Source organism: Solanum pennellii, chromosome 1 (assembly GCF_001406875.1).
Source record: "Solanum pennellii chromosome 1, SPENNV200".
Taxonomy (NCBI): domain Eukaryota; kingdom Viridiplantae; phylum Streptophyta; class Magnoliopsida; order Solanales; family Solanaceae; genus Solanum; species Solanum pennellii.
Window position 1 is genome coordinate 96,422,663 of NC_028637.1, and position 22,566 is coordinate 96,445,228.

At 33.2% G+C, this 22,566-nt stretch overlaps 4 protein-coding genes across 5 annotated transcripts; all 4 read right to left on the reverse strand.

The window, feature by feature from the left end:
- Window positions 1-862: 862 nt before the first annotated feature.
- On the reverse strand, window positions 863-2,928 carry LOC107008494 (cytochrome P450 86A22-like). Its single transcript, XM_015207556.2, has one exon. It carries the CDS (start codon window positions 2,881-2,883, stop codon window positions 1,303-1,305), a length of 1,581 nt encoding a protein of 526 aa, XP_015063042.1. The 5' UTR covers window positions 2,884-2,928; the 3' UTR covers window positions 863-1,302.
- Window positions 2,929-5,780: 2,852 nt separating this feature from the next.
- Window positions 5,781-9,030, reverse strand: LOC107012050 (origin of replication complex subunit 5). The gene is made up of 5 exons (XM_015211779.2): window positions 8,876-9,030; window positions 7,839-8,695; window positions 7,337-7,750; window positions 6,350-6,665; window positions 5,781-6,238 (listed from the first exon to the last, which is right to left on the reverse strand). The coding sequence occupies exons 2-5, from the start codon at window positions 8,672-8,674 to the stop codon at window positions 6,185-6,187; spliced, it is 1,620 nt and encodes a 539-aa protein (XP_015067265.1). The 5' UTR covers window positions 8,675-8,695; window positions 8,876-9,030; the 3' UTR covers window positions 5,781-6,184.
- Window positions 9,031-10,340: 1,310 nt separating this feature from the next.
- On the reverse strand, window positions 10,341-15,541 carry LOC107008129 (ATG8-interacting protein 1-like). 2 transcript variants are annotated; one of them, XM_015207050.2, is made up of 5 exons: window positions 15,386-15,541; window positions 14,197-14,510; window positions 13,667-14,085; window positions 10,807-10,931; window positions 10,341-10,727 (listed from the first exon to the last, which is right to left on the reverse strand). In XM_015207050.2, the coding sequence occupies exons 2-4, from the start codon at window positions 14,492-14,494 to the stop codon at window positions 10,827-10,829; spliced, it is 822 nt and encodes a 273-aa protein (XP_015062536.1). In that variant the 5' UTR covers window positions 14,495-14,510; window positions 15,386-15,541; the 3' UTR covers window positions 10,341-10,727; window positions 10,807-10,826. The 2 variants fall into 2 exon arrangements, with proteins under 2 accessions (XP_015062536.1, XP_015062535.1); XM_015207049.2 differs by having other exon boundaries at window positions 13,667-14,510.
- A 788-nt stretch (window positions 15,542-16,329) lies between these two features.
- On the reverse strand, window positions 16,330-18,817 carry LOC107028383. The gene is made up of 3 exons (XM_015229432.2): window positions 18,396-18,817; window positions 17,852-17,980; window positions 16,330-16,898 (listed from the first exon to the last, which is right to left on the reverse strand). Exons 1-3 carry the CDS (start codon window positions 18,720-18,722, stop codon window positions 16,761-16,763), a joined length of 594 nt encoding a protein of 197 aa, XP_015084918.1. The 5' UTR covers window positions 18,723-18,817; the 3' UTR covers window positions 16,330-16,760.
- Between the last annotated feature and the right edge of the window lie 3,749 nt (window positions 18,818-22,566).

Below are 22,566 nucleotides of genomic sequence, written 5' to 3' on the forward strand. Positions count from 1 at the left end.
AACCGAACCGAACCAACAAGTTATATGCATAAATTTTATTATTATACATACATAATATTTATATTCATAAACAATTTTAAAATTTTTATATATATTTCATCAAAATTTATTTATAATTTACTTAATGAGAAAAATGTCCAAGGTGAGAAGTGAGAACATTTTTCGTATTAGTTTCATGTATTGAGTGTCTATCGAAATTCTTTGTGGGACTGAAAATGTCATTGTCGCTTTTTTCTAGTGCTAAAGTAGTGAATTTTGAAGTTTTATTCGATAAATTCATAATTGAAAGTTTTGTAATGACATTCATTCCAATTATTTTTTCGTTCGAATAGATTGTTGTCACTTTTTTCACGTTTTGAATGAATTGTTTCTTTTATTTTTATGTATGGTTAATAACCGAATAACCAAATTAATTCAAACCAAAATCGAAATTAACCAAACCGATAAATGTATAGTATATTTAATTTGGTTTTGATAATTTTAAATTAAATTAATTTGATATTAATTTAGACAAATGACCAACCCAAACTAACCCGTGAATACCCCTACTATTAACATTAAAGAAGTATACATAATATTTCAGAGGGGAAAAAAAACAATTTACCTTTATTAAATAAGAGTAACGTAGCAAACCTTAATTTTATCGCCTCTCAATACTTCAGAAAATTTTGAACGAATTTTACCTTCAAATTCTGTTTGCAAATGTCATATAATTTTGACAAAGAAAAAAAAATTGAATTAAGCAATTCAGTAAGATCTTCCTAATAGAAAAAAGAAACACCATAATTCAAAAATCTTAACAAGATACAAAAGAATTCACATACCAAAAAAGAGTGAAAAAGAAAGTAGAAAATACAAAGAATTGAAGGTAAACAACCAACCAAAGTAAAATAAAACAAATAAAGGGGGTCAGCTTTTAGGACAATAGAATAATAATTACTATAAAGTAAAAAAAAAAAAAGTTCTTAGCGTACTTGTACAACTTATTACTAGTAAAAACAAAATAAAATAAAAAATTATTGAGAAATGTCCTTCAACCTCAAAATCATTTCCAGCTGTTCCACAAATAAATTAAAAAAAAAAAAAAAAAGTTTCTCCCACAATGAATGTGATAATGTACCTTAATATCATGCATACCAATACCATGCTTCATGTGAGAATTCAACCACCATAATTAACCTCAACCAATTCAACTATACTTAGCTTGCAATCAATATTTTCCAACACCATTCTTTAATCCACCTCAACCACCCCCTTACCTCTCTCTCTCCATAATTATTAACATTCATCTTTGTCCCCATTCTATATTTGGATTAATTGCATCTCTTTTACACTATTCACGAATGGTGTGAGGTCTCTCGGACGAAGATTCACTTTAAGTCCGTCTTTCATAAAAAGCGTTAATGACATTTTTTGCTCCACCTTGTGGCCTGGAGCCACTGTGAGTCGGTGGCGGAGAAGTACTGCAGCCGCCACCGACTTCATTTGCAAGTATGCCAAGTCTTTACCTAGACATATCCTTGGACCAGCATTAAATGCCACAAACTTATATTGTTCGTGCATAACAAACTTTTTACCGTCTAGGGCTAACCATCTTTCTGGCTTGAATTCTAAACAATCTTCTCCCCATGTGCTCTTCATTCTTCCGGCTGAGTATATAGAATATGTTATCGACGAACCCGCGGGTACAAATGTCCCGTCCGGCAACACGTCGTCGACCACCACGTGCTTCGAGTCCTCAGGCACCGACGGATAGAGCCGGAGAGTTTCCGACAATGCAGCTTTCAAGTAGGTTAGCCGATCAACCTCCTCGAACGCTAACGGCTCCTCGAGCCATGATGACGTGTCACTGCCACGTGTCTCAACCAAGACCGTGGATATTTCGTGTAAGATTTTTTGTTCAACTACTGGATTTTGAATGACCAACCAGAAAAACCAACTCAACGCGACCGATGACGTGTCACGTCCAGCTAGGATGAAATTAAGTGCCACGTGTTGCAAAAACTTATCCGTGTATGATTCTTTTTTCTTCATAAACCTTGATAACAAGTCATCATGTGGATTTCCATCTTTTTGCTGACTCATCAACTCAAGCTTACGTGTATTGATGATGTCAGACATGTATTTGTCCAGCTGTACAAGGCTTCGGTTCAAGCTGACTTCCATTCCAAGCCCAAGCCATTTCTTCAGCTTCCACACAACTTCAGGCAAAATAAACCGCTGCAACGACGCCTCCGTGGCTCGATCAAAAGCCGATGCAAACGTATTATCGGGCAAGCCGGGAGCCAACGTTTGCGGGTCCTTGCCAAAAGCCAAGCCGCAAATATTATCAAAAGTAAGCCGAAGCAATAGATCTTGCAAATCAACCGGCTTCCCTTCAACCTGAGCCGTTTTAAGAATAGGACAAAACCTAAGCTGTATGGCCCGATTAACCCATCGGGCCATAGCTTGGCGTAGCGTTCGAGTCGTAAACTCGAGCGCAGCCGTTTTCCTTTGAAAAAGCCACGTGTCACCGTCAGAATTAAAAATCCCTTGCCCAAGCAGCTCATGAAAAACAGCTTGCCACGTCGGACCTTTCGGGTAATTCTCGAATCGGGTCTTCAATATATGCTCCAAATTCTTCGGGTCGCACGTGACCGTCACGAGCCCCTGTTTCCTGGCCAGAAACGGTATCGCGCATATGCATGTTTGGTACGTGCCACCACACGCGCGGAGATTATCTACTATCCACTCATGCATACGTTCCGAGTTTTCGATCAAACCCGGTAAACTACCCAATAAGGGCCAAACACGTGGACCCTTTAACGATCTCGAAATGTAAGTGAACCATAGCAGATAACATGTTATGAAACTAAACAGCAACAACGCTATAGCAATATCCATATGATGATTATTTTTTGGTATGGAGTAGTAGAAAAAAAGATATAAAATGAAGTGAATTTATAGGAAAAAAAAGGGAATTAATTATAGTAGTTGTAGTAGAATTGAGTAGCAATAACTAAATGACAGACTGTTTCTTGAATTTCACCATCTAATTTTTTTTGGATACAATAAATGCATAGCAAAAGGACAATAAGTGAAATACCACACTATAGAAGAAAAAAAAAAAGCTTTCTTCCCAACTAATTTGTGCAGAGAAAAGAGGTGGACTTTAAATTGAAGCATTGAATGAAATTAGTTGAGCAAGTTTAAAGAAAGACAAAAATTAAAAATAATGTATAGATTCCCATAGTTTTAGTTATGGAAATTTTAATTTTTTTTTAATATAAGTTATGGAATAGTACTAGTTAAACTATAAATGGAACATGAGAGTGTGATCATGTAAAGATAGTTAAGTGTTGGGTGAACGACTTGCCAACAACAAATTTATAGTCAAGTACCTCACGTTACGTGACACTTATCTCATCTAACTATTTTTTTTTCTTCTTAAAACTCTATTTTTACCATTACAAATATAATATCTTTCTTTATGACGACGTTATTTGTCTGAATTTCAATACTTTGATTGTTATAGCAAAAAGCAAATTGTTGTTATAGAGACTATATAACGTAATACTTTAATTTTAATAGCAAAAAGCAAAATTTGTTGTAGAGAATATATAACGTAATGGAGAGGCGAAGTCAAGATTAGGAGTTTCGAGGTTTTGAATTTTAGGATAGACGGAAAAAATATTGCAAAATATGCTTCTTTTAACGGAGTTTGAATCCATAACTCTAGCATGGGAAGAATTTCCACATGGTCTATTCCTTACCACTGAACCGTCAATCAATTTTGTTTATAAGTTAATATATATATTTATTTAATTTTCTAATATAAATATCGGTTTGCGAAAAAGTTATTAGGTTCGTTCGAACTCCCACTTAGCTTTGCCCTGATGCAATGTAATATTAACAACTGTTTTAAAGAAAAATTGATTGTTATAGTGAAATGTTGTTATACAAAGGGTCTATTAAATGACGGATGATATGAACCTAGTGTGGTAAATTTTGTCACTCCTTCTGTTCACTTTTACTTGTTCATTATTTCTAAAATAAATTTCTACTTTTACTTTTTCACTTTTAACGTATCAATAAAATATATAGTAATTATTTTTATTTATTTTATCCTCAGTATTAATTACTTAATCATTCATTCTTTTTTTTAAGATAAAATATTATACATCAATTAATATACTCCCTATGTTTCAAAAAGAATGACCTCATTTCCTTCTTAATTTGTTTGAAAAGAATGACATATTTCTTCTTTTGGTAACATTTTAATTTCAACTTTCCGCGTGAAATGTTTAAGGCCACAAGACTAAAAGCAATTTTATACATTTCGCATAATTTTAATTTAGGATCACAAAATTCAAAAGTCAAATCAAACTAAGTCATCTTTTTTTAAACGGATAGAATAATAATTATTCTCAAATATTTATACTACTCAATTATTATTTTCTTAAAAAACTTGTAAAATATAAAGCGAGTAAATAAAAGTCAACGGATGAAACACAGTGACAGGGGTTGACTTTGACTATCTTGAATGGAAGAATTGACATAAAAGAGCAAAAGTCAATTACCATATACATAAGGACTGTCATGATTTTTGTGTTCTGGGAAATTAAAAAAGAAAAAGTCAAAGGTATCAGAGATTCTTTTTTGAGCAGAACAAAACCTTAGCCAATTGATTGGGAAATGGAGCCTTTCTTCATGCAAATGCAAAATGTAGATAGATTCTGCAGGCATCTTCATTGAAGTCAACTCACAATTTCTTTATCTTTAGTTACCTCTTTTTTTATTCTTTTTATTGGAGTAGAAAATGATAAAATATCGAGAGAAGAATTGAGAACATTCCTAAATTTAGTATGAAATATTAGTTTCAAACTATCGAAAGTCTTAAAAGTACAAACTTTACTTGACTAATTACTAAACGTAAATGCACCCGATCATCTTGCAACATGAGTGAACTGCACCCCTAAATTTTTATTAAGTTTAGAGTTGTTTTCGACACTTCTCTTGATTTTTATTTAAGACATCACATGCTTCTACAAGAGCTTGAGATCACTTGCTATGTCATGTTGCATGTCAAGAATGTATCTAAGTTTAATTAATCAAGTAAAAGTGTATCCATAAGATTGTCAATGGTTTGAAGATAATCTAATATTTTACGTTAAGTTCAAAATTACTTCTCTTAAAAAATGTTTATTTATCTATTGAGAAAAATGATAAAGTAAAGGAAACTTCTAATTATATGATAGATTAGCAAATTATCTTCTTAATTTGGTTAAGTCACTTCACCAAGTTCCTTGTTTTTTTCTGAGATTGGTGCAACTGTCTCCTACTAATAATTTAGGTGATCAAGCTAAATGTCATTGACAAAAAATCCTAAGAGAGACCATCAAGTAATACAATTCAAACCTTATTACTATAATAACAATACTTTTGTGGAAATTTCATTGTATGTTACAATGAGATGATGTTATATTGTATATTGATATATAAATTTTATTTAGTTGTTATAAACCATAGTACACAAGATTAGTTTGGTCATTTTATGTGTCAAGAAAGAACATATTTATTAACCAATATAACCAAGGGAAAAAACCCCCCAAATACACAAGTGTGACTTCATCACAGACAAGTCACCTTTAGACAGATTAGTTGCCCATCTATTCAGTAGCTCAACTCATTTTAATCCGTCCAAATTCAGTCAAACCCGCTCATTTGACACTGTAGATATTGTTCCACTAAAAATCAAGAAACTTTATCAAGAAACAAATCCAATTAGAGAAAGGTAGTACTAGGAATCAACTATTCCCCAAGGGTTATGACAATGAGACATCCATCTTTAAAATATCTCCCACCTTTATAGGTCTCAAATGCAGGTATTTTAACAATATTGAAGTCAATGGCTGCATAACAATGGACTAGCTTAGACTCTTACACAGGAAAAATCAAAGAACTCAGCACTTGGGTATTTCAATAGATGATGCTGTTTAATTGTTCTTCATGGAGTACAAAAAATCAACTTACCCTTTAGCCTTTCGCTGCTGAGTATACAATAACTATAAGTAGAATCTTAATCGTACATTCACCTTTCCACAGGGGTTGGTTAGGTGATGTTGCATTGTCGACTGCATCATGTTCACATGTTTCTCTTGCTTGACATGCAAAATCATTTTAACATGAACAGACATCTTCTACATCATCCTCCTCTATATAAATACTTTGCCAGAGGAAATTTTAGACTCTTTGCAACCTGCAGAGTTCGAGAAACAAAATGAGCCACAATGGGAAGTGAGAACAGCTTCTGAAAATACGGCCATTTTTTACTTTTAAACAATTATGGAAACAGTTCTTTAAAGGTTACCTTAAGAGCCATAGCTTCAGACACCATAGATCGATACCGATTAGCGCCTTCCAAGGGGCAACTTCCGCCTTTACTGATAAAATTGGCATTACACAGACTTGATAATTCCAAAAGAACATCAGACAATAGCCCGTTAGTCCAACTCTCTCCTTCCAATCCACCATCTCCTTGTGCTTCTTCATCAGGTAAGCATTCTGACACAGATACAATACACTGAAAGATAGCTAATAATCTTTCCAAGGGAAACGTTCCTGGTCCCTTCAAGAGCAATTCTTGTTCTGCAATTTCCTTCTTCTCTTTTGACTTCTCTGAGCTCCTAAAAGATGAGATCATATTTTTGGCGTGTAAGGGAAAATGAAGTAAGATAATAGAAGACAACTAAAATATGATTTGCATCAGAACAATAAAAAACACTCAAAAATTTAAAAGGGATTGAGATCATCATATACCTGGAAGGTAAAATAACAGTTTCATACAAATTCTTAAGAGATATAAGTTGATGCATAAGAAGTAGCAACAGTTCAAATGCCAATAAAGGATCCACCAGCAAACCTAATCATCAGACAACATCACCACTTCTTCAAAACTTAAATCTCCTTAAGGAAGTCTCATGAATGAGCCAATAGGACTTCAAAGCTTCATAACAATTACCAGAATACTTCCTACTAATTGCTTTGATGATAAATAAGATGATAAGGAAGCAAATGGTCATTCTTACATCTGGCTATTTCAGTGATTCCTATGTCATCAAGTACTCCAATTTATCACCCCTGATAATTTCGGTAATACATATGTCTAAGTATTGTGATTTATCATGCAACAAAGATGTACTATATTTGTTCTCTGCTGAATTTAAGAAAGAAGTCATGACCAAAGCACTCATGTTAAATGTGAAGAAACCATCAATACAAGCAGTTTATCTAGCAAATGAAGGAAACTAGAATTGATAGCAACATAAGAAAAACAGAATCCGGAATTACTAACTACCTCTTTCGTTTTTTGTTATTGGAGCCTCCAGTTGAGTCAAACATGGATGCGTCAAGGGTAGCTGGATTTCTTGAAGCAAGGAAAGCACAAATAAGAAGATACTTTGCACAAGCAGACATGTGAAAGTCTATCTCATTGGAAGATTCACTAACTCCAACTTTCTTGGCAATGCCTTTGCATTTGTTCGTGTTAGCTGAGGCTTCAGAAGACAGCCTGCTTTCAACTTTGAACGTTTCGTTCAGGGATGGTCCAATATGTGGTTGAAGATGAGAAAATAATTTTCTTTTCATATCTTCATTTGGTACAATGCCTAAATCATCAAGAGGTTCACAATATATCTGATATAATGACGAGAATGCAGTCAATAATTCATCAACTTGCCGAGTAACTCGACAAAATGGCCTCAACACCACTCTGTATTAAATAAGAAAGACTGTGTAAATGTTAAATTTTTTAATAAAGTCACCAAAGTGATTATGTCAAATTGAAAATTCAAACTTACTCAAGAAATGAGGAATATAGCTTTGGGTTTTTCTGGTTTTTCATTAAGATTTGACGAAGCTCATCCTCAGTGTAATCAGGAAAGTAAACAGGAACGGGTTCTACATAACCAGTGTCCGAGTAATAGGTGTCAGGTGAAGCATTACTGAGAAAAATCAAACCCACTTCTGGCATTTTCAGAATATCATAGAGCTTAAAGAGAAAAGGCAATATGTTGGAACTCTTATCCCATTCACGAGCAAGCTCCAAGTTATCAAATACCAAGTAAACCATTTTCCCACTAGCCCTTCCTACCGACTTCTTCGAGCTTGATTTCTCCACATTTCCCTTCAAACTATCTACCACATTATGAAGAGCCTCCTGCAAAAGATTTACAAAATCGGAGGGCCTTTCACAGCGTTTCGTACTGGAATAACGATTGCTTTCATTTCTTCTATGAAGCAATAACTGGTTCAACACAGATTCAAATAGTATCCTTGGGTTGTAGCACGTTATACAACTACAGTAAACAAATGGACGTTTTAGGTACTTAAATGTCTGAAGAATCGAACTTGTTTTCCCAGTTGAAGCACCTCCATATACAAACACAGGAAACATTGGAGAATCCAAAGGGCCCAAAAGATGTAATAATTCAATAATTTGTGCACGTCTACCAGGTAAACTAGAAATCAAATCATTGAAACTAATTGATTCATCTCCATAAGCGAGATCATGTATCGTCAAAGGCAACAGATTACATGATTTTAACTTCCCTTTAGAACTTTTTGGATTCGGTGTGCTAGACAATGATGCTCTAGTGGTTCTTCTAGTAGTTTGTGGATTTCCTTCATCACCCATTTCTTCTTATGTGCCAAAATCCTGGAAATTTCAAAAAAAAAGTATAAACATTCGATTACTGGGCCACGGAAGAACCCTAACAGTATCTATAGTTACATCCGAACTTCTATACAGACACTTCAGAAACTGAACACAACTTAATTGCATATAAATTCACACAAAAAGAAAAAACTGAAAGAGAAGAGAGAGATGACGACGCACCTTGCGGTGCAGTTTGCTGGTCGTCGGGGAAACGAAATCTGCCGGAATTTTGCGGTGGCCGGTGAAGGAAGAAACGGAGTTGAAAAGAGTCTTTAATCAATTCAACCCTAGGTATATGACAGCTAATTTTCCCGCCAATATGAAAGATGCGAGCTGTGACTATACTCTTTAAAAAATTATTTTATTAATTATATTTTGAAAACTTTAATTTAATAATTAATATTTTATATAATTATTTAATGAAAAGAAAATAATAAGTTTCTCTGAATATATACAAGTGAAGTAAAATAAATTCACCATTTTTACCCATATTTTCCTAAAAGAAAAGTTAAATTTTAAATTAGAACTTCAAATCGAAGCCTCAAAAATCATCAAACCTCTACAAAATTAGTTGGAAACATATTGATGATCTCTTAAAGCTAATTTATATCGAGGTATAAATATGTTATTTACTGTAGGAAAAGTAGATATATCGTTGATCCCTTAGAGCAAGTTTATATAAAGATATAAGTATGTCATTAACCAAAAGAAAAAGTAGATATACAGTTATTATATGAAACAGCAAAATAGACATCTAAGGCTTAATACAAGTAAACTTCATTTAGGTATTCAAAATACAACTTATTTAAATTGAGCACTGAATAAATAACAAAGCGTGAATATATTAATGAACCCGTAAATTATAACCTACAATCAAGATTTTTAATACAATAATACGAGTGAAAACCTCTCACATGATAGGTAGATATTAGTAATTGTTTTGTCAAAAGGAAAGATAGGAGAATAATATGAAATTTATGTGCTACTACTGATGTATACACTAATATTTGGCCATAGATTTTTCAAATAACATTTGAGGAAAAAATTAGCAAATAATATTTGTCCATATAATTTACTATTATTTAATAAATATTTTTGGCAAATATCGCAAATTTTCAAATACTAGTTTTTTCTAGTATTTGATTCAAATTTCATTATTTGCGATCTTTTAAAAATTTAAATTTTATTCCAAACTTTTATCTTTTACGAAAACATCGTTGTTTACGTCGTATTACATAGTTTTTTACATAAACACCAAAGTAAAAATGAAATAGTCAGTGAATATTAAATGATGATATGCTTGTTAATGAATATGATGAAAATTGACTCAACATAACAAAATCATGTGTTTTGTCTATTTCACCTATGTCTAGAATGATGTTTGTTGCACTTACTCCAAACTACCACATTGCTTAGTGTCATGGACACTATTTGTTATTGTTGCAACATTTAACTTGTAATACAAACTTATACTTAGTTTTAATAATTTTTAAAACTTATGGGTGTAAATCACATTTTTCTAAAAAAATAAAATACATTTCCCAAATACTAGGGCCAAACACATGGTGAAATTTCATTCAAATAATATTTGTCAAGAATATTTAGAAATCTATGATCAAACCCTAGCTAATAATAAAGGCTGTAATTGTAAGCAGAAGGTAATCCAAAAAACTGTATGTAAAATCCAGCAATCCATCTGACACCAGATATGTACAAGACTGACGAGCTCTACACCTGCTCAAAATTAGATCATGAAAATAATACAGTACATTTTTTTTCCAGAAATCCCAAAAGAGAAAAATCAGACAGCAAACAACTTAAACCTTTTGTGAACAATTGTATAAAAGATATAAAGTTTCCAGATGCTATTTTTCAGAACGTAGGTAGACTCTAGTGCAAAGAGCGAGAATCAACATCAAACAGGGCTGGCTGCTGCGACCTTTCATACTTAACCCGACAATCAAGACACCCTAGTGCGTGCGTAATATACAACCCCATCATAAGAAGAACATAAAGATATTCGCATCATGCCCTGTCAAAAGCAAGTTAATCAGATACACTGAAGAAACAAAGCTAGCATATCAAGTAAACAAAACATTGGCTTCACTCACTCATTTTCATCATCATCATCTTAATGTTGAGCTGCTCCACTCCCTCTGATGAACGTACCACGGCGATCACCCCCAACAACCACATCTTTCAATCGAGATAGTGGACCAAACATCCTGCTAATCCTCTGCCAACATTGAAATACAGATCAATGCAACTAAACAGAGTAAACTTATCAGTCCAAATGGCATTTCTGAGAACCAAGATGTTTGAACTGACAACAAGAAACGTAAGCGGGACTAACAACATATATAAGGATGACTTCCAGGGTTTAATGTTCTTCTATATACCACACTAAGTGAACGGCTAATCCTGGTTTTGATCACCTAATTGTTTGTGTGATTGAAGTCTCCGGTACCATCTTATTATAAAAGCTATTTACTAGACCAACAGGAAGCAACACAAGAACCAACAATGGAGATCTTGAAGAAAACATGCAATCTACAGCAAGTGTTAAATGGCAAACTCCTTTGCTAATGAGGAGGTCAAAAGACCTGCAGATTCAGTTATTCAGGTTCACTTATTTTAACACCCATGAATTTCCAGACTCAACAAAGAACCATATTCAGAAAATAATACTGCAAGCTAGTCTAAGGCCAATGAACTAATAACAACAATAGTGAAATCCCACAAGTTGGGTCTGGGGGGAGCAAATGAAATAATAACCCTCCTAAAGTCATTTGGTATTTTTGTGTAGGGCATCGTAGTTGGTGAAACTTTTTTTATAAGGTAAGGTAAATTCCGTTGAATAAGTACCAATAGCACACAAACTACAGCAAAGCTGTATCAAATTATAATCTCATAACTAGTTAACTACTATAAATTCCTCGAACTGTCCCTAATTTTCTATCATATTACCCCTATACCAGAAATATAGATTTTGAGCGCCTACTGTTTAGAATATCTAAAATGATTCTCAAAACATCTCTCATTTATTTTCCAACCAAATGGTCCAAAAGATGCAAAGGGGTATTGTTTTCTAGAATCCAGGCTATCTCCAGTCTCTTCCCAACTTTCTGATTCTGCCAGCAAACCAAAAGGTCTTTCAAGTTCGTTGGCATCACCCATTGCACACCACTAATATTTCAGAAGAGATCCCATAGCTATTTTTTGTGCGACTACAATGCAAATTAAATTCCGTGCAGATTCCAGAAAAATTTCACAGGCTAGCTTGTGTGTTGTACTTCCAGTGCTTTTTTTAATGATAGACAACCCCTTGGTCGCTATTTTGAGTCTTTGCTTTTCGCAAGGCTTCTAGATTTATCAATTAAAGAAGATCATAAGTATCAAACAAAAAGAAACAGAAACCATGGCAATAATCCTGCATCTTCTCCTTTACCAGTGGAACCTAGAGGACTTTATAGAGAGAAATTGTTTCTTAGGGAAATGTTGCACTTTCGAGGCTTAGCAGCATTCATTCTTCAAACAATCAGTATGAAAACGTAACCAAAAAAAAAATGAAAACCTTATCCTAACGTGATTTAAAAGTTCAGTAATTCACCATCAAAACAAGAGCAAAAAGGAATTCTGAAAGCAAGTTATGTCTACAGATTGAGGCACTAACTGTAATTGGAGATTGTGATTTGCAAATCCTAACTCCTAAGAACCTTGAAGACTTAATTGTCAGATTGGAATGATATGGTATTGTTCAAAATCATACAAGGGTCTCTCCATTTTCCGCTAATAAAACAGTGCAATTATTTTCTTCCCTGATTCTCTATATATACAGGTATAAGAATTGTCAAACATTTAAAAATAGGCAGACCATAGGTGTAACTAGAGGCTATGCAGTACAAGTATATTCCATCCCCTTCTGAGGCAGATGGATAGTGGAGTTGACTTATTCCTGAGAGAGATAAATTACTTTAATCACAAATATTTTCAGCACCGGTTCGAACCTCCTTGGCAGCATTAATTTTGTTATTTAAAAAAAAAAATACTTAATCAGAAATAGATGATGATGAGTAAATGCAGATGACAAGGGTCTACAGCACCCAGAGAATCCGAGAAAGAAGAACTCTTGCATACAGATCCAAGGACAATCATATAACAGTAACATACTAACATATCCCACAGAACAACAGGAAGGAAATCAACTCAACTGTAAGATCTGCAAAGTAGTTTATGTATTTATTGTAGGGGAAAGATTGTACTCTTCCAGAGTTCGACAACAAAATTTTTATATACTAAATTCACCACAAGAAAACATATTTCGCCAAAAGTAGGTCATGAAAGAATATAATGAGATGCCCATGTGAAAAGGAGCTTGCGCAAGTATACGTCAACATATGCTACAGGCCTCAGAGTGCATTCAAAATTCATCTTCATGAAAACAACTCTAGTAATGGTGCAAAACTGATGAGCTATCAAGGACCTCAGGTGACCAATAAAATGAAAACAAAAAAAGGAGAGAAGAGTGAATATAGTTATGGAGGAGGGAGGAAATCTAGTAAGGTACTTGATAATGTTGACAAAGAAAATGGGTTGCAGGCTTGCAGCAAAGCTGAAGACATTTGGATCAGCTGGATCTTGTTTAAATACACCTATTCAAGGTCAATATTGTGTTTCTTCTTTTAGTTATCTCAATCAGAATATCTGGTTTGCTAGTTAATTCCCTGGATTTTCTAATTGTCAGCCAACTGGCAAGTATTGCATCAACAAAAAATGCAGAAAAGACCACCTAGAGCGACTTTGTAATACTTTAACTGGTAGATCAAGTATTACAAAGTGACTCTAGCTAGTTTTTCTACATTTTCCTTTCTTAAAAAAGAAAAACTCATTTGCAGAGAGACACAAAGTTGAACTATTCAACTCAATGGGGATACCATTTTCAATTATTTTTAACAAACAGCAACAACTCACCTCACTATGGACTCCAGCCTGCCACTTCATTTGCAATACTTGCCACCTTTCTTGCTGCCACTTCTGACCAATAATCACAAGACCCATAACAGCAGCAGCAATGAAAATAGACCATAATGCATTTGTGTCTTTTGCATGGGCAACTAGGGAAGCAGCCCGTCTTTTCCACCATGCTTGACAAGGAAGGTTAGCGGCATCATAATCATCTTCATCTTTTGTATTTGGCAAATTCGAACTGACCGACTCTAAGCCCTGGTGAGAGGGTTCAACTGATTCTTCAAGAATGTTGGTTTCCTCTGTTGTTACTGAGAAACCCATGTGTTCTTCACTCTGGTATGATCTATAGTTAGCAACACCAAAGATACTCTGCTCTTTGTCTACCAAACTTAAGCGTTGCAGGGCTGCATCTTCTTCAAATTCTGCACCAATAGATAACCGGTTACCCTTTTCATCAAAAAATTGAATACCAGGTAATTCTGGTGTGCTCGATCCTTTAGTTTCTGTACTTCCTTCATAAAAATCTGATTTACCCTCTTCATTAGCAACAAGTTCTGGAGCAGCATCTTCACCTTCCTGTTCATTATTGATCTCATTAACATCAGGTTCCAATGGCAAATTCTCATGTTGGCTTGGTGGAAAGACAAAGTGTCCAGACATAAACATTGCCTGGGAAGTTTCAGCCACATACTCTGTGCTACTGCCATTATCATCATTCGAGTCAACCTGCTTTGGACCAGGGGCAGCAGCATATGCTGATTGTGTGAGTGATACAACTTCCCACTCATTTCCACGAGGAGCAGTTTCTTCACCTTCCTCATTACTTGCCATCTTTTAGAAAATGAAACTGAAGAGATTTAAAAAGAGAAAACACATGAAATCAGAGGTCAAGTGCTTAAAAGGCATCATGCCTTCGGAATAACAAAATTTCAAATTTATTCCGAAGAAAATCAGTAAGAAATTATGAGGAAACATATGATAAGTTTATTGAACTCTAATACATTTCTGCAAACTTCTGGTACCAAAAATGACGAAATTAGCTAGTATGATATCAAGTAATTCTTTACAGAATCGTTGAACTTACAAGTCTTATAACATGCTACTTGCGACATTGAGGACACAAAACCACAACATTTCAAGGCAATTACACATAGAAGTTGCTCAATACCTCTGAAGTCACATTTATTCCAATGGAACCATCTCTTGTACTTTTCAAAACATGCAAACTGCAAACATAATCAGGAAAAACTTGAAGAGAACTTATGGCGCCTCTTTCTCTGTGTGTTTGTCTTATTTTTGTTAACTGTGAACTTTTGAATTCATTCAGCAATTTACAATTTTTCACTATCAAATTCGTCTGTCAGTATTTTTCAATCTACGGATCAGTTACTTTTGAACAACACTACTCCAAACCCTAAAAAGTTCCAACTTCGAGTAAAATCAATGTAATTTATACAACAGAGATAAAAAAAAACAGCAACATGTACAGAATCGTATAGACAGAGAAGAAGTTACGTAATAAACAAGCATTCAGCAGACGTACATAGCTCAGATCCGAAGACCGAATCCACTGCACTAATTAATTTACCGAACAAAGCTAAATCAGATCAACAGATTGAACTCAAAATAATCCAACAATCAAATACTCCGATCAACAAATCAGTGGACATAAAATCGCTAAAACTAAAAATTAAAACCGGAGCTGAATTTCCGAATACTTACATAACCGATAAGCGGTGAGAGATAACGTGATCGATGAAGATAACGTCGGAGCTCCGGCGAGAATGATTGGGAACTGTGTCGAAAAATGAGCGGAGAGAGAGAATGGTTTATATATAGTTAAGATCTTTTTGGTGAATGAGATAAAGACAACCGGCAAAACCGGTAAAGCTGCAGTGTAAATGACTTGCTCATGAAGTGAGGATAGCGGTTTTACTCTTTATCAAAACGGCGACGTTTGGCCAAATTCTGTGGGCCCGGTTCAAGTATTCCCGGTTTTTAGCGGTTTGCTTGTACGAGTGGAGAAGTGGTTGACGTGCGTTTTGTATTTTGGGAAAAAAGGTTATTAGTGAAGTTATTATTTTTATCTTAATTTTGCCTTTTGTTAAATGAAATTTTCGTAGATATTTATTCACATTTGTCCAAATACATTAACATAAATTTTAAATTTTACATGTGTTCATGAATTAGATGCATCAATTTTATATCAATAATCTTTTATGTTAGATGAATATAGATAAATATATTGCAATTAAATTATAAGTGGAAAAATATTATTTTTTTATAAGAAGAGATATTTCATATATAGTTACATATTTATCATTACATCATCACTAATAATTACTTATAAATTATCAAAACGAATTAACTTATTACACGCACTAATATTTTACACAGTTAAATCTCCACGTACTTTTACAACAATCTAAGGAGTGGAGGAGATGTTAGACACGACGCACGTGATGTCTATAATTGATTGATGTATTATTTCTTTCTCATCATTAATCATTATTAAAAGGAGAATACCAAGACATAACTAAATAGGCAGAATATGATTCTTCCTATAACTTATAATAATGGTGTTCATGTAAATTTATATACATCTTGACCCTTCAATGAAATCATTGTATTATTGTTCACCGATACAAAACATCGAATAATTCTACTTACCAAAACTTGAACATATAATAAGAAGAAACCATTTAAAGAATGTATTGCAAATGAGCACAGCTCATGGTTCGTGATCTTTTGAGATATTAACTCATATTTCCTGGTATAAGATGTTCAATATTGAAATGTTAGCATCCTAATGCAACTAATTTATTGAATCTACTTATTACCCAAGCAGGAGCTATAATTCAATAAGCTCTTGGTTACAAAAAAATATCATGAATGATAGAAGGGAACAAGATGGTAACCAGAAAACACAGGAGAAAAAGAGTGAGGGGTAAAGATGTACGTTCATGTCCAGTAACCTGTCTCGTAATAGATGTTGTTGGAGGATCGTTGAATGAACTGCACGGAAGAATGAACCAATGTACAAATTCCTGCAAATCAAGAAAGGAACAGAGGAGAAAAGAAAGGTTTGTTCTAGCCATTACAACTCAGAGTGTCTGCTCTTCTCTTCCTCAATCTCGAATACTTCATCAAAAGGAGGGTCCCCTGGTCTTCGAAATAGTTGGTCCCCTATATTAATCTCATATGCTTCTTCTTGTTCCAGCAAAAACTTTTTCAACTGCGAAATTGACTTACAAAATCTCAAACCCTCTAGCATTCAGAATCTGAGTTAAACCAACTCAAAACATGCGATAAGAGCAGTTGCAGGGGTAAAATTTAAAGCTAACTGATTGTAAATTGGAATTTGCATGCACACTTTGAGAAAAAATTGGGAGTCGAGTAAAAACATTTATAACAAAAGAAGGAAACTGTGACTAGCAACTAGTAATACGGCACAAATTGGAGATTGTCCAATGATAATTAGCAAAGTTACCATAAGGTTAATATCCAAACAATGAGAGAATGCTCATTCTACTTTCCTGAATGATCATAACAACAACACCAAAATATTGACATATTGAAATTCCCTTAGCATAATTAAGTAACCATATTTAATAATTTGCATTTGAGAGTACCTCCTTTGAATAAAAGGAATATGGTTTGTTGGCAGCACACAATGCAATTGAAAATGCAGGTTTAACCCTCAAGTTGCTTGACATTATATCTGAAATGGAGTAATGTAGTATCGCTGGAGGTATTTTTCTGAAGGACTAGTTGATGTTTTCACCCTAACCCTCCTCTGCTACACCACCTTCGGGTTTAGTAGGCTTACTTATTGAGTTTCAAGGAGAAAGAGCTAATAGGGTTGACATAAAGCAGGTGTAACAAACGGAAGTATTATTGTGTTTTTTTTTTGAAGCGTCACGTTTCATTTCCCTTTTGCAAATTATCGAAATCTTCCCATAAAGTTCCTTCAAGTGATAATTAATCTGCTCTTCATTTGTGGTGTGTGTTAAGATTGATTCTCTTCCATCATATCCTCAACTAGTTAATAAGGAAAAACAGACCAACTTTCTACCGAACTCCCTAATTGTTTCAACCTTTTGAACAATCTCTTTGCTAAAAGCATCCATAAGCAATATCAGCAGTTACAGAATTAGAAGACATCTGATTTGGGAAAGTAAAACAAACCTCTGTTGTGTCTCGACCTTTTTCCATGGTGAACATTATCGTGGTCCAATCAACACCTATGAACTTTGTATCCATTCCTTCAGATCTTGCTAGATTAACCCACCGCTTGGCAACATGAGTAACCATCTCCTGAAAAATGAAAATCATTATAATCTAAACCAATATAGTTCTATTACAATAGAGTAACATTGATACTTATTCCAATCTATTATGACCTCTTTCACCCTAATACGGAAGAAACTTTAAACTAATCTCTAGGCCAGAGGTGAAGCTAAGTGGGGGTTCATGCTTTATGCATTCCGTATTTGTACTAGAAAATTAAATAATATATATATATATATACATTAACTTGTAATCCCTGATAAAATTAATTGAGGCAGTAAGAAAGGAACTCTAGAGTTGTGGGTTGAAGGCCGTCTCTGCTCAAGGCAGCCTAGAATTGATGATTTTCGAGATCTCACATTTACAACTAAACTACCATACAAATCAGTAATTAAATTATCAATGAAAAACAAAGCATTCAAAGGTAAATAGAGATACCGACCGGAGTCCGACGAGTTCCGAGTCGGAGCTTCACGAATCCGAAAACGGGTCCTAGGACCCGCCTCATCATTTCAGATTGAATATCCGATGGGCTCCTTTTTTCGACATCATTTGAGGGCGGGGCGGATTCGGAGTTTGGGGGTTTCTTCTCGCCCCATTGTTTCAATTCTTCGCCCTCTTCATTGTCTACGTCGCCGTTAAGATCGTCGGAAACGTGAATCCTCCGTTGTAGGCCTTCAGCGAAACGGTGAAATCTTAGGGTTCCGGTGGTAATCAAGAGCAACAAGAAGCAGATTGTGTAGGAAAATCTACACAATTGATTCAACATTGTAGCTTGTTTATTTGGTTTAGATAATCTGCATGTATATTTATAGGTTTGGAATGCAGTGCTTCTACGTGAAGTGAAACATTTGTAAGTTAAAAATATACTTAATAATATATAAAATATATGTATATTAGAAAAAATAACATAAATCGTGTACTAGAAAATTGCTACACCCGATAAGGCAATAATGTACGATCTTTTATATTTAGCCTCAACTTTCATATTTAAGGTCATGTTCTTACTCAGTTAAAATGGTGTTATATTTTGTTTAGGCTTAATTCATAGCTGGCTCCTCCAGTTGGTATTAACTTTCAGTTAGACACCTCATGTTATTTTTAGTGTGTCATTTTGATATTTTTTTTTATAATAAGACAAATATGTAAGGTGTGTGTAACACACTCGTTGATGATATGTTAAAATGACGAAATAAACAATAACACGTGACATATATATCGAAAATAATTTTTAAATAATGAAGTTTGAGTTTTTTTTTTTAAAAAAAAAGGTCAATGACTTAATGATATGTGTCAATTTTTATCTTACCAAATAATTTTAAAAAGAATTAACCACTTACAAGTCCTATGTTATCTTCTCCACCACCATCACCCCTGATCCACAATCTCTCCCCCACCAGATTGTCTTCTCCACATTCCACAACCCCCTACCCTAGATTGTTTTAATTTTCTTTGATATATTTATATAGTAATTTAACTATTTGAAAGGAATTATTTACAAAAGCACAATTTCTTTGCAAAACTGATTCCTCATACTTATAACTTCAAATAAAATCAAATTCTTCAAATTTAGAAAAAGAGTTCCCTTCTTTTAAGAAAAATATATTTCAATTTTTTTCAAAACATTTCAAGGAGGAAGAATGGCAACAAAATAAGAAAAGTTGTTTAAGCTTGAAATTTCTTGGTGTTGTAGCACTATTACATTTATTTCTCCATCGAAGGAGTTTAAGTTTTTAAAAACAGTTGCTGAAATGGGAAAGAAGAAGAAGAAATTAAATAAAAATAGGTTAAATATAAGCTCTCCACGGATCGGTAAGGAGTATATCATACTCACTATGTCATGTCAGCAAAAAGTGACAAAATGACACAGCGGGACATGATATGAGGTGTCTAAAATAAACAAAGTCTATTTGGGTGTCTAAGTAAAAATTAGTGTCAATTTTAGAGGATCACTGATGAATTAGACCTCTTGTTTAATTATCTCTCTTAAATTCTTTTTTTCGATCTATTCCTACCTCTCATAACACTCGCTACAACTAACACTCACCGGCACAAAGCATTTACACTTAAGTTACTTTATTTTTTGAACATGAAAATTCATTTTTTAACCCTGTCCAATGTAATAGTGTAATTATCTACCCACACTCTTGCAAATCTTATATTTAAACCTTGGTAGTAAATTATTGTTATGTAATAGTACCCTAAGAGACGAGCTTCCATGTATTTCACCAGTTATGTTTTAATAGTTTGCAGTATCAATACCCCATAAAATATTTGAAACTCTCTCGACTAATGTATCAATTTTCACTTCTACTTTTACATTTTATGTCGTGCTGCTAAACTTACTCAATTACACTCGATTCGATGTAATTTATCTTAATTTTGCTGAAATTTAGATGGGTTGGGCTTGGTGCCTCCAATCAGGTCAAGCCCAATATACTTTTAATAGGACAAAGTCACATGAAAGATCTTTGATTTCTCATTTAAAAAAAAAAAACGTCTCTATTGAAATTAATTAATTAATCTATACTTAATATTTTCAGCAACTATAATTTCATTGACAAAGAAAAAACAAAAGGACAAGCACATGCTATTAATGTTATAACAACGATCTCCATTCCGAAAGGTTAATAGGTTATCGTTAAATCTAAAGTTGCATATCACTATTATGGTATTAATTAGGGGGTCAAAAATAAATTCAGACATAGAAAGTTCGTTAAGGTTGGATTCAAAATAAGTTGAATTGTGTTCAATCTCAATTCATTCAAGTCTTACTTATTTTAAGCGAATTTTCAATTGAGCCCAATTTAATCTCCAATTTCAAGTCGTTTTAAAACTCTTTACTAAGATATGTTATTATATTAAAGATATGAATTATTATTTATTCAATATTTTTTAGGATTTATCTATTCATTTGTTATATTTTTTTAAAAAAAACTTGAGCTGAAATTTAAATTATGATTATAAAAGTTAAATAACACTATGTTAAAATTATTGACATTAATCAAATCAAATTGAACGGGTCAAGACTCAACTCGCTTTTTAGCCTATTTGAACCCAAACCATTTGAGCGATCAAGATCCAACCCGATTTTTATTTTAACCCATTTTAATATCTCTAATTTCAATCCAACCTGTCCATTTGACAGCCCTAGTACCAATAGATTCACTACTTCAACTCGTTATCAGATATTGCAGGTTAAACATTTATCTATCCTAATAGTGAATTCAACAATAAGTTAAGGTCCGACAAAATCCAATTTTTTTTTATTAAACATTTTTAAATACGTGAAAAAACATCTGCGATGTATATTTCACCATTTATTACATGTAAAATTTGAGTCTTTCACTATTTACTTAATTATTAGTATTATTATTATTATTTTATTACTAAAAAGTGATTAAAGGACAATTAATAATGTATGTGCAACATTGAGATGATTATATGGAAGACAAATGCATTGATATTGACGGCCGATTGCTATAGCAGTTGTTCCTTTTAAAGGATTTCGATTCATTGCATCACATGGATTCTTTTAATCTGCCCTAAATTAATTATGTTGTGATTAGTATTTTTGCCAACAATAAAAATATGTTTGCTAACTTAAAGCATTATTCATTCTCACTATTTAATTTTTAATTATTTTTTTACACCGTATTATGTACTTGAACTAGATTATTTTAGATTTGCGTTGCATGGAGTGTCATTCGAGGGAAACCGCTCCTTACTAAGAATCACATATTTAGGGGTCAAACTCAAGACCTTTGATTAAGAATAAACAACTTTATTCACTGCACCATATCTGTTGATGATCACTAACTCACTATTTAATTCAGCTAAGAAATACACATGGTAAAGTACTACTTAAAATATTATTCCTTCCGTTCAATATACATATTATTTATCGACATTACAAAAATATCTATTAAATTATTTATCAATGTACAAAATCAAAATAGAATTCACTTATTTTTTTCCATTTTGTCTTTAAATTGTTTTTTTCTTTTTTATTTGAAAGTACGAATATTGTAAAGTTTCTCCATTGTTAATTTTGATACTAATGGATAAGATACCTAAATATAGAGTCTCTTAAAAAATTGAAGCGTAAATTAGTATAAAAGTATATATTTTATTTGTAACTTTTTAAGAGATGTGTAAAACAAAATAAAAAATAATATTAGAGGAAATATATGTACCAAGTACTTAAAATCTCTTTTTATTATTATTATTATTTATTTATAGTATTTCTATTTTACACGCTTAGGCTTAGAAGAGTACTCACTTACCAAATTTGATAAAATTCAATAATTTAAATATAAACTCTATATTTATAATTTAAAAATTAAAATTTATAAATTCTAAATTCTGATTTCACCGTCCAATATTTCCTTATTTGGCTTTCGTTACAATTTTTTTAGGCAAATAAATTCATATTGGTCCAATCTTCAATTCATGGTGTACAATAATTGCCCTTTCTTTCTTTTTCATTTTTCTTGCCTTATCCTAACGACACAAATTTAAATACATGCATTTATTAAATTTTTTTTCAAAATGTTAAAATTGACATTATGATCTATACATCACATGGCCTGCGGAATTTGATTGTGACAAAT